Source organism: Sorex fumeus, unplaced genomic scaffold (assembly GCF_029834395.1).
Source record: "Sorex fumeus unplaced genomic scaffold, SorFum_2.1 ptg000044l, whole genome shotgun sequence".
NCBI classification, from domain to species: Eukaryota; Metazoa; Chordata; class Mammalia; order Eulipotyphla; family Soricidae; genus Sorex; species Sorex fumeus.
In genome coordinates, this window is record NW_026606101.1 from 52,143,465 (window position 1) to 52,157,634 (window position 14,170).

The 14,170-nt window shown below is 45.0% G+C and overlaps 1 protein-coding gene across 2 annotated transcripts in view; it reads right to left on the reverse strand.

Moving 5' to 3' along the window:
• Positions 1–14,170, reverse strand: part of DGKG (diacylglycerol kinase gamma) — a 235,443-nt gene that overhangs the window by 131,689 nt on the left and 89,584 nt on the right. Inside the window, exons 10-14 of one of the 2 annotated variants that reach the window (XM_056121393.1) lie at positions 9,288–9,405; positions 7,290–7,378; positions 4,477–4,593; positions 3,510–3,602; positions 1,763–1,822 (exon numbers count right to left, since the gene is read on the reverse strand). In XM_056121393.1, coding sequence (XP_055977368.1) covers positions 1,763–1,822; positions 3,510–3,602; positions 4,477–4,593; positions 7,290–7,378; positions 9,288–9,405 — 477 coding nt within the window. The remainder of the gene's footprint in view (positions 1–1,762; positions 1,823–3,509; positions 3,603–4,476; positions 4,594–7,289; positions 7,379–9,287; positions 9,406–14,170) is intronic. The other variant, XM_056121394.1, reaches the window with a different exon arrangement.

The following is a 14,170-nucleotide window of genomic DNA, read 5'->3' on the forward strand; positions in this document are numbered from 1 at the left end:
TAACTTTGAAATCCCCTTAAACGCAATTATAGTTTTCCCTTGATATTCTCAGGGTAATTAGTTTCAGAACTCCTGCAGACACTAAAATACACAGATGTTCAAGTTCTCCATATTCATGGCCTCAGCCAATCATCAGAGTCGGTGGAATATGTAGGTGCCGAATCTGTAGCTGTGGAAGGTCAACTACATTTACTGGAAACGCTCTGCGTTTCCCCCCCAGCAGGCCTGCGGATGTATATAGGCCTGCTCAGTTCTAACTCATGCTGCTCTTGGGGCAAGTGGAGAACCCGCCCAGGTCAGACAGGTGTGGAATGTTCACTAAATACTCGTGCACTCAGTTGATGGCTCACTACACACTAAAGGAGGCCTGCTCCAGTCAGTAACTGATGCGTGCTTCTCTAATTGAGCTATAATGCCAGAAAGCCCAGATCTGTATTGTTTGAAATGGACAGCAGAATTCTCTAGGCTCTTTTGAGATTGTCTCATCTATCCAGCATAACTAGTTTTGTGACTCCAGAGGCATATTGGAGGCTGAGGAATAATTATTCATCCCCCAACCCACACCCAGTGGTGCTCAGGTATCACTCCTGACTGGGACCATACCAGGATCCAAACCATTGTCATGACTGTGACTACATACAGAACAAGTGCCTTAGTCTCTGTACTATCTTTGGGCCTACGATGATCAACTCTTTATATGGAGCAATTCTTTATCTAAATATCAAAACTATTTAGCAACTACCATATTTTATTCTGATTTTAACTAACTTCGGCACCATCTTTTAAAAAAGCTTCACACAATAGTTCCATAGTTCCATTCCACCTTTTGACAGGAAAAAAATTGGCAAAAAATCTGCATCAATAATTCAGTACAATGTGGTATACACTATGGGCCTTATTTGAAAAGAGCAGATGCAGGATAATTAGACAGATGGCAGCTATAAAAGGATATACCTGAGAGAGAGAGAGAGAGAGAGAGAGAGAGAGAGAGAGAGAGAGAGAGAGAGAGAGAGAAAGAGAGAGAGAGAGGGGAGACAGTGGGAGAGAGAGCGAGCACTCTGCCTTATTTTCTGCCCTTCTAGGTATCTAAACCTTTCCCCCATTTTAACATCTATCCCTTATGTTTCCATTTTCAAATCACACTAATCTCCATACGTGATTTTGAGAGGTGGGCTGGGAAGGGATTGCGATACTCCTTTGCAAACCACAAAACAGAAGGCATGAGAGGTGGCCCTAGTTTTCTGTGTCCTTTCCTCGCATTCTTGGCCCCCGGCCAGACTACCTTTTCTGCATTCCCAGGAAATTTGAGAAAGGAACACATACACCAAGCTGTTCATTAGTGAATCCGAGTCAAAAATGAGTTTAAGGGTGAAGAACTTTTAGAGCTAATTAGCTTTGTTTGGGCAGGTCACATTTTGAAGACAGCTTGGTGATTTGGGAAAACCTATGACCTATTTTTAGTCTCCCCTCCTGATACTATTTAAGAAGTGTGTCTATTGAAGTTCTATGTCACTTATTGCTGAAAGGGTTAAGAATCCCGTTAGGATCATTGTGGGATTGACATAACTCCCTTCTCACCACTAGCCCACAGTCGGGCAGTCGAGGGTCACTCAGAGGCTGGAAACAGAGTGTCCTCTGAGACACAATCCATGAGGGGAAAAGACAAATGTCGAGACATATGTCTCTCAATCCCGAACCCTGTCCTCTTCTCCACAGCCTTGAGCCACCTTGGACTGGGCACAGAGCCCGGCTGGCAAAGTACCTGCGTTACAGGTTCACCCTTGCCGGTCACGGTGCCATCCGTCTTCCCATCCTGCTTGTCCTGTGAGAAGAGAGGAAAGCAAACCTATTCTGAAAACCAGAAAGCCGAACAGCAAAACAACAACCAAGGTCTGTACAAAGGAAGGTCAGAAGACAAACGGTGAATACAGAGAAGGAACAGGAAACCAGGCAGGAGTGTGTGAAGGGTTTTTGCCAGTGGAGTTTTGAAAATATATATATATAAAAAAGATGATTCCCCAGGGTTTCTGAAGACTGTCCAGGCCTCTGTTAGCAGTTTCAGGTGAAACTGGCAAGAATCTGTGCTGATTCTGCCTGTGCGTCAGCCCTGGGAAATAGCATCTGAGATTTGGGGTAGCATTATGAATGGGGTGTGGAGTAAACTTTTTTTCTTAGTATTTCTTTTTAATCTTTATTTACTGTTTTGGAATGCCTATTTTTAATTTTGGAGGTTTATCTCATATATTGTAAATGCTCAAATCTATATCTATAACTGTGAAATGTATTGGGAGGGGTTCATACCTGTTGGTGCTCAGGGGTTACTCCTGGCTATGTGCTCAGGGATCACTCTGGTGGTGCTCAGAGGACCATATGGGATGCCCTACTCACTGTACTATCACTCCAGCAAATAACTTGGTGAATTTTGGACTATGAATATGCCCTTATATTCACACTGGTGGTGTTGGAACACTAAATGCTTGAAACAGGTGCATAATAAACAACTTTGTAAAACATGGTGTTTTTAATAAAAATTAATTTAAAAAAAAGAATATGCCCTTATAGCAACCATCTCATTAGGTCTAACTCCTTTGTGACCTGATACCATACTGATACTGCTGATTTTTAAATTTGATATAAAGAAAAGCAGTGTCTTTTTTTTGAATCTAGCATCAAGTCTGAGAAAATCCATTTTCTGTATCTCTGCATAGTTTATTCCAATGCAATGTATTTACATTATGAAAATATGCCTCAGCTTATTTATCTATTAGCTTGATTCCAGTTCTAAACTCTGAATAAAGTTGAGAAGAACATTCCTGTCCATGCCTTTTGGTGGAATAAGCTTCTTGGGTATGGACCTAGCAGGAAATATGTCAGGCAATAGACTTTGAGTTTCTACCCTAGTAGATATTGTCAAACGATCTTTCCAAAGCAATGGTCTCCTCCTGACCATCTTTTTTCACATGAAAAAGGAACAACTCATCAAGTTAAGGGTGAGATGAGAGAAAACAGTGGGATTTGGTGACATCTTTAAGGGAGAGAGGGCAACAGTTAAGGTCTGTGTTGTTTGCTTGAAAAAATGAGTCTTCAACACAGTAGATTAATAGTTTCCTATGGGAATAAAAGGAGTTTAATTTAGTGCTTTCACTTCCAAGTGGGGTTGAGACAGCTGACTGGACATCCTCCAGGAAGAGGGAGATCCAGGCTTGGACAGAGGACAGAGTGACAGGGCCAGGGCCGGGAGGACCATGCAGAGGGAGCGGTGGAGGGTCCTTGAGCTGGGCTGTCTGCCAGGCACTTAGGACAATGTGGGAAACACGATGGGCACCTCAGAGGGTTGTGGGAGCAGCGGGAACCAGTTCTGACAGGAGAGTTGGCTCTCACAATGAGACTGGGCAGCACCGGAAACACCGATCCTCGGAGTTATGGAGGAAAGGCTTGGCGGGATGAGGAGGAATGCTGCCCACATCTGTGAGCTGAGAAATGAGGGCCCGGGTGGTGGTAGCACTTACCCGGGTGACTGGGCATATCGAGGTGGGTAGCAGAATGTGGTCTCTCAGCTCCCCACCATCACACAAGGTGGACACTTCACACTTGCGGTGAGACTGGGGGTGCAAACGATGAAGAGGAGAATGAGTGACAGCGTCAAAGAAACATCAAGTAGGAGGCTTTAGAGTGTGCTGGAAGGCTGGTGTCTAGTGCCCCACCCCCCCAAATCCTGACACCCCGGTGGCATTGGCAATTTTGCTCTGTGTGTGTGTACGTGTGTTAAGAGATGCCAAGCCCGCTGTGGGCAGAGAGAAAGCCCAAAGTCTCCTGGGGTAAACTGGGCAGAGTGGGTCTTTGGCCCTTATGTGAGTCCTGGGCCTCCCTGAGATATTTGTTCTCTGAGGCTCTGGGCTTCTGGAAGGAAACAAACCTTGAGGAGCAAACTCATGGGAGGCTGGACAGAAACCATTCACTACCTTGGGCATTTTAGACTCTGACCTGAAGGCACATTCTTTTGGTGGCTGATACTCAGGAAGGGGATCAGGTGTGGCCCTACAGGTCTCCCCAGAGAGGGCATGGACATGGGCTGGGGCGGTGAGGCAACTGTATAGGAGTGTGCCTTCCTCTGACACCTGGGCATCACAGTGCTGGTGCTCAGTTCCTCTCCTGCTGTCAGTGACCCAGGACCCATAGGTCAACTGCTTGTTGCTTTTCCTGACTGCCCAGATACACAGATATTACACTGGCCACTTCTTCCTAGTCGGTGCTTGCCCCACTGGTACCCTTCTGGGGGTGTCTCTTGGTGATCAATGGAGGCACTGCTGACTCTGGTCACTGAGTGGGGGTTCTCAGAGCCCCCCACAATTATGCTTCTCTGGCCTGTTCACGCCCTCTAGTGGCACATCCATGGCTTCCTGGCTGCACCCTGTGCAGGGGGAAAAAAAAAGACCACACTGAAAAGAAGCAGGGCAGCCCTGGGTGCAGACCCACCGTCATTCGGCACCACACGCAGTGCCGCGCTGTGACACTCTGGTAGCACTTGATACTTTTATGGCACCGGTCACACTTGACGGAGCAGTTCCCTTCCACCCACGCGTGCTGCATCACCTGCAGGAGGGAAGGGAGGGATACCAGGAAAGGCCACAGAACCACGTTTCCAGGTTCTGGACCTGAGCCAAAGGGTACGGGATGTGGAGAGGTGCAGCTTCCTGTTGAGCGGGTACCCTTATTGGATGCTCTGCTGAATGGCCCTGAAGTGGTCCCTTCCTGCCTAACTGCCCGCACGCTGAGTCGCCCTGACTGCAGGCCTTTGGATGAGTTGAGTGATGCTGTCTGGCAACTGCATCTGTCTTGGAGAACTTGCAGAGCCATGTGCTCATGTGTGGGAAGACATTTGTGTTTGGAGTACATAAAGTTTTAATTATGAGTGAGTCAAGCTGCAGTTTCCTCCCTGCAAAGAGTTATTGGTAAACTTATTCTAGAGCAGAGGTTCCCAGACGTGGTAGAACTAAGGTAGTGCTCCCCATCCCTACCTTTCAGAAAAATAAAAACCAAACCACTGTATCCCCTTTAAGTCTACTTTCTTAAAGTGAGCAAACAAGAAGCTCCCCTGAACTACCTCGGAGGCCACAGTCACACCTCCATAATTCAGCATTCTGGGGGACAGTATTTCCCACTTTGAAGAACACTGTTCTAAAGGATGTGCCACATGTATTTCATAACTTCTCATCTTTTGCCATGCACCCCTGAGGGTACAAAAACTGGATTTCACCTTTGATAGGATTGCACAACCTTTCACTTTTATTTTTAGTTTTGGGAACACATCTGGTGATGCTCAGGGCTTACTCCTGGTTCTGTGATCAGGGATCACTCTTGGTAGACTCAGAGGACCATATGGGTGCTGGAGATCAAAACTGGGTCAAACACATGCAAGGCAAGCACCTTGCCCACTGTGCTATCTCTCTGGTCCCTGTATAACTTTTTAAAACAACATGGTTTTAAAATAAATATTTTATGATTTATTACCGGTGTTGAACTTTAATGCCTAATATATATATGAGGTCATGTTAAGATTTCTTGGGCAAAAAAGCAGTGATGAATGGGAACGTTTAAAATGCCCTACTCTAGACTGTCACACTACATTTGCTCAGAAGATGGTCCTTATACCACTTTGGCAAAAGCAAACAAACTGAGGTTTCGGAGAGATTAAGTGGCCCAAGGTGCCAAGGTTGCTAAGTGTCCCCGCAGGGATTCAGAGTCAAGCCTCCTGCCACTGCCTTGCCATTTCTATCCACTTCTGGGCTGAGGAGAGATGGTGAAGGTCTCAGGTTGCCTTCTGGAAGCTCAGAATATTGTGTGTGCTTTGCTAGTTCGTCAGGGGCCTCTGTCTCTTCAGTGTGTGGTGGGTGGCCGGAGAGGAGGTGGGCCTGACTGAGAAAGAAAGGGCCAGTGTGCCCTGGTGAAAGAGACAGGCATGAATGGTGCGTATGGCGTGAGTGGAAGGAACAGATGAGCAGCCATGCGGTGTCTCATGGGGCATGCATGCACGTATGTACTTGGAGGTATCCTTCTGGAATCCTTTGGGGACCTCTGGTTGTCACTTCCGCTTGCTAACCTCTCTCAACTCAGACTCCTCAATGCACTGACTGCTCCTTCCGCCAGACATCATCATGCTTTAACCCTGCTCATCTTTGTTTGTTTGCTTTGTTTTGGTTTTGGGGTGGCATCCCTGGTTGTGCTCAGTGCTGATTCCTGACTCTTGCTCAGAGATCACTCCTGGTGGGCTTGGAGGACGATATAAGATGCTGAGGATTGAACAAGGCAAGTGTCTTACCACTACACTGTATCTCTGACCCCAAACCCTGCTCGTCTTAAGGAGAGTCTTATTTCCAGAGTGGCATCACTTAATGGCCAGGAGAGAACCTAGGAAACCATTCCTGACTTCTTCCCTTCTCACATCCCTTTCATCTGCATCACCAAGTCCTGGTGATAATACCTCCAATTTCTTTCTCTAATTTTCCCTTCATCTTCTTCACTTTGGACCATTAAAACACCCAACAACTGGGTCAGTCAGTGGAAATTCAGCACAAAAATGGTCCTCCTCTGCTTTCTGTCCTGCACCCTGGTTAGCGATGAACTGAACTGTCAAGCCCAATTGGCCTTTAGTGTGTTCATGGTCTTCAGTGATGCTTGGCGGCATGGCAACCATCTTTCCATTGACTCATCTGGCCTCTCAAGACCACCCTCAGGCTGGGTCAAGTATTCTCAGTCCTAGTCATACCAAGCCAAGTATAGCTTCCATACAAAGCCACATCTGCAAGGCCATGCACTTGGATCTGCTTCCATCTGGGGCTCCTTGTCCTTTTAACGTCTTGTGAATTCCTCTTGATTTTGGTTTAAGACACAATTCAAATGCCATCTTCCTTGTGCCACTTTTCCTGGTTACCTTGCTGGCCAACTATAGGTCTCAACACAGTACAACTATTATCACACATTTCATCTCCCCTCCCTCCCCCATCTCTCTCCTTCTTTCCCTCTTTTCACCTTCCTTATCCCTCCCCCCGCTCAGAGTCCTCTAGCAGGCTGAGCACATAACCTGTACGCCCCTAGCACAGTGCACATGGGGGCACCAGAGAGGCACTAAATGGATTGATGGATGAACAAGATGGTTAAGGGGGGGTTGCCGAGGCAGTGTTGAGCAAGAAGGCAAAGCTCCCACAGCCCTTCTTGCCCAGCATCTGCAATGACGGACATGTGGTCCCAGATGCACCATGCAGTAGCACAAGGCAAAAGATGTCACCAACCTCATTGCCTTTTTTGGATTTTGAGTACGTTTTGACACATCCAGGAATGTTTTTGGATACGCAGCGTTCATGGACAGTGTATTTACAGTCTGAAACAAGAGCATGAAGAAAATTTTTGTGAGTGAACACCTAGGAAAGGCCCAACCACTACGCTTGATGTAAGGTCCATGTGTCCTACGGGGGCCACAGGGAGCTCGCCTTGCCCAGAGGAAGATCTAATGTCTCAAATTGAGAAGAGAATTTGCTGGAGAAGAGGGTCAGACCTGACTCTACACTCTCCATCCTGCGCCACTGCTTTTCACAGCAGAAAGCTGACGTGGTAGGAAAATATTGCCAGCAAGGTGCTTTTTCCTGAAGTGGCTAGAAGGCATCATCATCATCTTAGGCCAATGATCGATGTATACAGGAGTGTTAGGGAGGACAGAAAGGTCGGGGGCATGGGAAAACACAGCAGAAAACCTTTCTAAGTGTGGAATCAGGCAGACCTGGGCTCTGTCACTTTATTTATTTATTTTTTAAAATGTAGGAGTATTGCTATTTATTCAGCCACTGATTAGCTGATTAAATTGGGCATGAACTCCACCTTACCTTTTTTATTTAATTTTTTATAATTTTATTTATTGAATCACCATGAGAGCAGTTGCAAAGCTTTTGGGTTGGACTCTATATAGGTTGGACTCTATAGGTTTATTAAACCTATTCTCACTGCACCTCTCTGAAGATTCAGAGTCTTCCAGAAAATGAAAATAAAAATCATCTCTCTTTCTCTTTGCAGGGCTTTTGTACGATGAAATGAGGTCATCTGTATAAAGTAGCATGTGTCTTGTTTGGAATAGTTATTCCACAAATGATTATTGTTATGGTTATGGCCGCGACTACTGACTGCTGTGCAAACACCACAGGCCTCGACCGCTTCAGGAAGCAGACAGGGGTTGTCAACATGACCGAGAGCTGCTGAACCCACGGGTTCTGCAAAGGCTGCTGGGCTCATGCTTCAGTCTGTTTGTTGGTGGACATCGGCCCAATTTTGCTATGATGGTCTTTATGGCTGAGGTGACTTCCTCCCTGGGATTGGGACCACACCCAAGGGCCCTCCTGGCAGAAGGCCCCCACCCCATGCCCCGTAGTCTCTGACGGGTTCTAGTTGAACATTTTTTTTCAAGACCAGCTGGCAGATTTAGTTGTAACAAGCAATATAAAATAAATTATTTTGTGGCTGCTAAGGGCGCAGGCTTGGGGGTGGGGTGGTGGTGGTTGGGAAAATGGGGACAACGGTGAAGGGAAGGACACGCTAGTGGTGGGACTGGTGTTGGAATATTGAATTCCTCTTACAAAAGCACCATGAACAACTTTGTAAACCAGTGTCAAAGAAGACTAGGTGGCAGAACTCTTCCCATGTACTCTGGTTCCTATAATCTTCTCATTGCAGCAACCTTCTTTCTCTTTGCTTCTCGAATTTTCCCTCTTTCCTGGGGGTATCCCTTCATTCTTCCATCCTTTTCCTCCATCTTTTTCCTGCTCTCCTTTCTAGTCTTCCTCCATCCCTTTTCAAGTGTGTGCTTGTCCTTCTGACTTTATTAAATGGGTAATAAAGCAAAATCAATGGAATGTTTTTGTTTCAATGGCCAATATAAATTAGTTTGATATGGCTTAATAATTTTTAAAAGTTAGGTTCTTACCACCCAGAATATTGGCAGGCAATACCCTCCAAATTAGTAGGCGCTGCTTTCTAATTAGGTGAAAACCTCATTCATCTCCCTCTCCCCCCCATTTTCCTCCCCAAAAGGGACAGCATCCGATGACAGGATTCCAACAATAGCATAATTCTAGTCCGTTTGACTGGGGCAGGGAACAAAAACATCATGGAGAGTTTCAGTTTATTCCCTGCTGATGGCACAATCTGGGTGGGCGCTCATGCTGGAAAGCAGAATGGACACGTGTACTTTCCACGGTTCAGTCACATGCATGTGGAAAAGGCTGGGAGGGACGAGTACTCACAGATGCAGCACAGGCCTTGCTTCCGCACACCCATCAGCATGACGTGGCAGAAGTTGCAGTAGGTTGGTTTCTTGAAGTGCTTCATGACCCAAGCGTGCCTCCCGTCACCCTTGGAGCCCTGTGGAGAAAACGGAGCAGAGAGAGCTTGAATGGGGGCCTCTGAAAACGTCTCTGACTCCCCTCCCAAAAGAGTTTTCTTTTGTCTAAAAAGGCTTCTGTGCATCTTTGGAAGACAAGATGCTCGTTCATTTCACTTTTCTTCTAGAACTCTTGAAAAAGAGACACAGACCAAAACAAATTTCTTCATGTAGATATATTTTCTTTTTTCTTTCTTTTTTTGCTTTTTGGGTCACACACGGCAATACTCAGGGGTTACTCCTGGCTCTGCACTCAGGAATTACTCCTGGCAGTGCCCGGGGGAACCATATGGGATGCTGGGAATTGCACCCAGGTCGGCCGTGAGCAAGGCAAATGGCCTACCTGCTGTGCTATCGCTCTAGCCCCTAGACATATTTTCTAAAGCTACCAAATATTTAAAACCAAACTATCGAAGTTGGAGCAGGTATAGGTGAGATAAAATATACCTTCTGCATGAGTGGTGGGCTGGAGTGATAGCACAGCGGGTAGGGCATTTGCCTTGCATGCGGCCCACCCAGGTTCAATTCCTCCATCCCTCTCGGAGAGCCTGGCAAGCTACTGAGAGTATCCTGCCCGCATGGCCGAGCCTGGCAAGCTCCCCGTGGCGAGCTTGCTAAAAACAGTAACAACAAGTCCCGCAATGGAGACGTTACTGGTGCCCGCTCCAGCAAATCGACGAACAACGAGAGGACAGTGCTACATGAGTGGTGGAAGTGTAAAGCAGAATACATTCATATCTATTTGCATGTCTTTCATCTGCCTGTCCATCTATCCATATATCTGTTATTTTTATCTCTGTATCTACATATCCACACGTTTACTATTTATCAGAACTGTGATACCATCTTTAATGAGAAAGCAGAATGCAAATTTGATGACCTACTTTTCTACCTACCTCTGTATCTTTCTTCCATCTATCCACCTATCCAATATATATCTATTTAGATGTTCCATCCATCCATTTAACAACATTTCAAATGTTTACATTTGATTTCTAAATTATGCTTCTTGGATTCTATCTTACAGAAATAATTTTTGAAAAACAAACATGTTTTTCCCTTTGTCAGCTGTTAACCTAGCATTATTTAAAATAATGAAAGGAGAGGAGAGGTAGTATAGCAAGGAGGGCATTTGCCTTGCATGTGGCCAACCTGGGTTCGAACCCTGGCATCCCATATGGTCCCCTGAGCACAGCCAGGAGTAATTCCTGAGTGCAGAGCCAGGAGTAGCCTCTGAGTATTACTGTGTGGGACCCAAAAAGCAAAAAATAAAATAAAATAAAATAAAATAAAGCTTGAGGGCCTGGTAGGGTGCTTGCCTTGAAAGACAGGTCCAGGTTTAAGTCCTGGCACCCATGGTCTCCCAAGACTGCCAGGATTGAACACTGAGGACATAGAAAGGAGTAAGTCCTGAGCACCATGGGGTGAGGCCCCCAAACAAAAAGAAGCTAGACATATCTGAATGGTCTTAAAATCATCAAAGGGAATTATTAGACATTTGTAGGATTTCATGTTAAGTGGCCAGCAAAAAAATCTATTTTGCAATATTCTTCTAATACTGATGGCATAGGAAATATTCATGATACTATCTTTCTGTTTGTTTTGGGGATATACCAGCAGTGCTATGGCTTAGTTCTTGGGTCTGTGCTCAGGGATCACTCCTGACAGTGCTTAGGAAACTATTAGGTGTCGGGGTTTGAAACACAGTCAGCAGGTACTTTATATCCCTGTCCTATTTATCAGAACTGTGATACCATCTTCAATGAGAAAGCAGAATGCAAATTTGATGACATGTTATGACTTTAATTTTACATAACAAGATCTCTTATGGGAAGAAAAGTCTCTAAGTTATCAATAGGGATTAATACAACTCTGGATTTTTAAAAAAAATTCTCTAATTTCTACTTTCTTTTAAATTTTCTAGATTCTCTAGAGCGAGTTTGTACTAGTTTTGTAATCCAGAAAAAAGTTCAGTGAAAAGTACTTACGTCTTTCACTGACTTTTAGTGCAACAGGTGAAAGAGGTTGAGAGAGGATTAAGCCTTTTCCTGCCCAGAATTATTATCCTTGCCTCTGAAACAAATTCTCCCCTACCTAAAAGATAAGCCACACTTCCTGCAGTCACACACCTGGTCTGGACACTCAGGACTTTCAGCCTCACTGAAGATGGTGGCTTTAGGAGCATTCCTCCACAGAGACTGTTCCTGAAACTTTTTCAAAGACCACACACACACACACACACACACACACACACACACACACACACACACACACAAATCTACCCTCTGAGGCTGTTTGTGAGGTCGGTGAAACTACCACAGGAAGAGTAGGATCATGTCAGGTTCTGGGAATCCTGCATGCTGGACTCAAACCCAAAGCCAGCTATTTTTTTCTGGGTTTGTGCTGGTCATGGTCATATCTGCTCGTTTGCCCCATGCCTGCCCCCTCTTCCTCTCCATTAAAGAATCTCCCATTTGTTGCTCTCCGGACCTCAGAGGTTTTTCCTTCTCACCCACCACTTCAAAATCCTGCTTTCGCCAAGACCCAAGTTTTAGAGAATTATAGACTTTCATTCCCCCTGATGGTTCCCGTGTTAGTTAATCGACTCAGAAATCCAACAAATGATTCAGTAAAGGATTGGTTTGTCATTTATTTGTGTTTCTGTAAGAAGTGAAAGAATGTGAGTGAAGTTCGTAATCTACTGCACGACACATGGTAGTGGAAAAAGTGTTAGACAGATAATAGGGACACAGGAATCCAAGCACTGTTTTGTGTGTGTATAATGAGGTAGATTTAGGCCTGTACTAGAGAGCAAAGACTTGGAGAAGTTGCCTACATAGCCCAACGCCGAAATGTAAGGCAGTCAAGGACTGAGCCCAAGGACCCAGGCAGTCGTCACCGGGCCTTTGAGAGAAAAAAGAGAAATTCCAGCACTTTCAGCACCCACCTTCTTTTTCTTGGAGAACAGAGACTATCATTGACCTGAAAATACCTTAATTAACTGTGTCAGTTAGCGAACTTTCCTTTTCTTAGGTCCTGTTTTCATAGCTACAGGGTAATATGGCAAGGGACTCTGCCAGAGGCATTTCTGCTGGAGTTATAGCACCATCCTGTGGCTCTATCGGGGTTGCACATTGGAAGTGGTGGGATGCGGAGGAGTCATTCTGCGCATGCCTAGTTCTACGCTGTCATTGTATTCAAGGACAGATGTTTCCTACAGATCCAGTTCTGAGACCCCTCACCTCTCAGGGGTCGTGTGTGTGTGTGTGTGTGTGTGTGTGTGAGAGAGAGAGAGAGAGAGAGAGAGAAATGTGGTTTATAAACATATTTAATTTTGTGCAATTAAAAAAGAAAATCACAAAACTTTTGAAAGCCAATTTCACATTTGTTTTTCTGTTGGGTATTTTCCTGATGTAAGTTATGGTTTCTTATAAGGTCGATTTGACACAGAAGAAGGGTGAAGAGATATTCGGCTTCACCTTCCCCATAAAACAGAAACAGTGAATCCTACCGTGAAGAATTGGGGTCATTTTAAATACAGCACATCTAAACAGAAAAAAGAAATTGTTTTGGGACAGAGCAATAGAACAGAGGGTAAGGCATTTGCTAGCTCCCCATATGGTGTTCTGCCAGGAATAAATCCTGAGCACGACTGGGTGTGACCCTCCCCTGAAATTTTTTGTTTCCTTATGATTTAAACATCCCTGTTTCCCGGCAAGCTACCGAGAGTATTGGATATGCCAGACACAGTAACAACAAAGTCTCCAATGGAGACGTTACTGGGCCCGCTCGAGCAAATCGACGATCAACGGGAGGGCCTTTACCTTTACCTTTCCATGTTTAAGATGAAAACTAAGCACAGTAGACAGCCCACAGCTCATTCTTTCACTTTTACTTTGGTAAAACCCTGAGTGAATATTGATAGCAGAAAGTAAATCTTACTTCTCTGAATTTCCCCAACTCCTAACTCCCGTGGATTCTCTAATACAGAGAGATCCTGGAAGGAACCATTGAATGAGGGAGATACCTGCTGTTACTGCAAGTGGAAGGTGGTCCTTGGTACCAATAAGCAGGTACCCATGGACAAGTCCATTTCCTCTGTGACCCTCCATTTATAAAATGAGGGTAACAAAACTCTTCTCCAGTTCTGACTTTCCTAAGAATTAAGCAGGGAGTTGAGTAGATTCTGGTTGCTTTATTTCTTCCTAGCCTTTGGAAAGATCTGGACATACCATGAGATGATTATAGGATTCTTAGTTCTTGGGTGTTGAAATCAAGGTTCAGCTATTGTCCGGAAATGCAGATATAACAGATGGTGACGCTGTGGGCAATGATGGTCGGCTAACAGCTCTATTTACTCCCTACCCTGGTACAATGTGAGATTCTTTACATCACTTGATCTCATTTGGGTCTTGATCTCTTTCTTGGCCACTAACTCTCTCTTCTACCATTTTTTTTCCTACCAGACAAATGAGACCCATCCTTGGGAACATTATTTAATATCCTGTTGTCTTTCTCCATGATCTTCACTGTCAAAATCCTTCAGGGCTGGGAAAGACAGACCATCACGTTTTTTCCCCATTGGTCTCACTCCTAAGTGTTGAGATGGGAGCGAAGTATCTTAGAAATCAGATCCAAATGCATTCCGGCTCTTCCTTTTACTGCTTAGGTTCAGAATCTTAGGTTGTATCACAGAAATTGGGAGCAATACCCAATTGTTTTTGATTACTAGATAAGACAGTATCT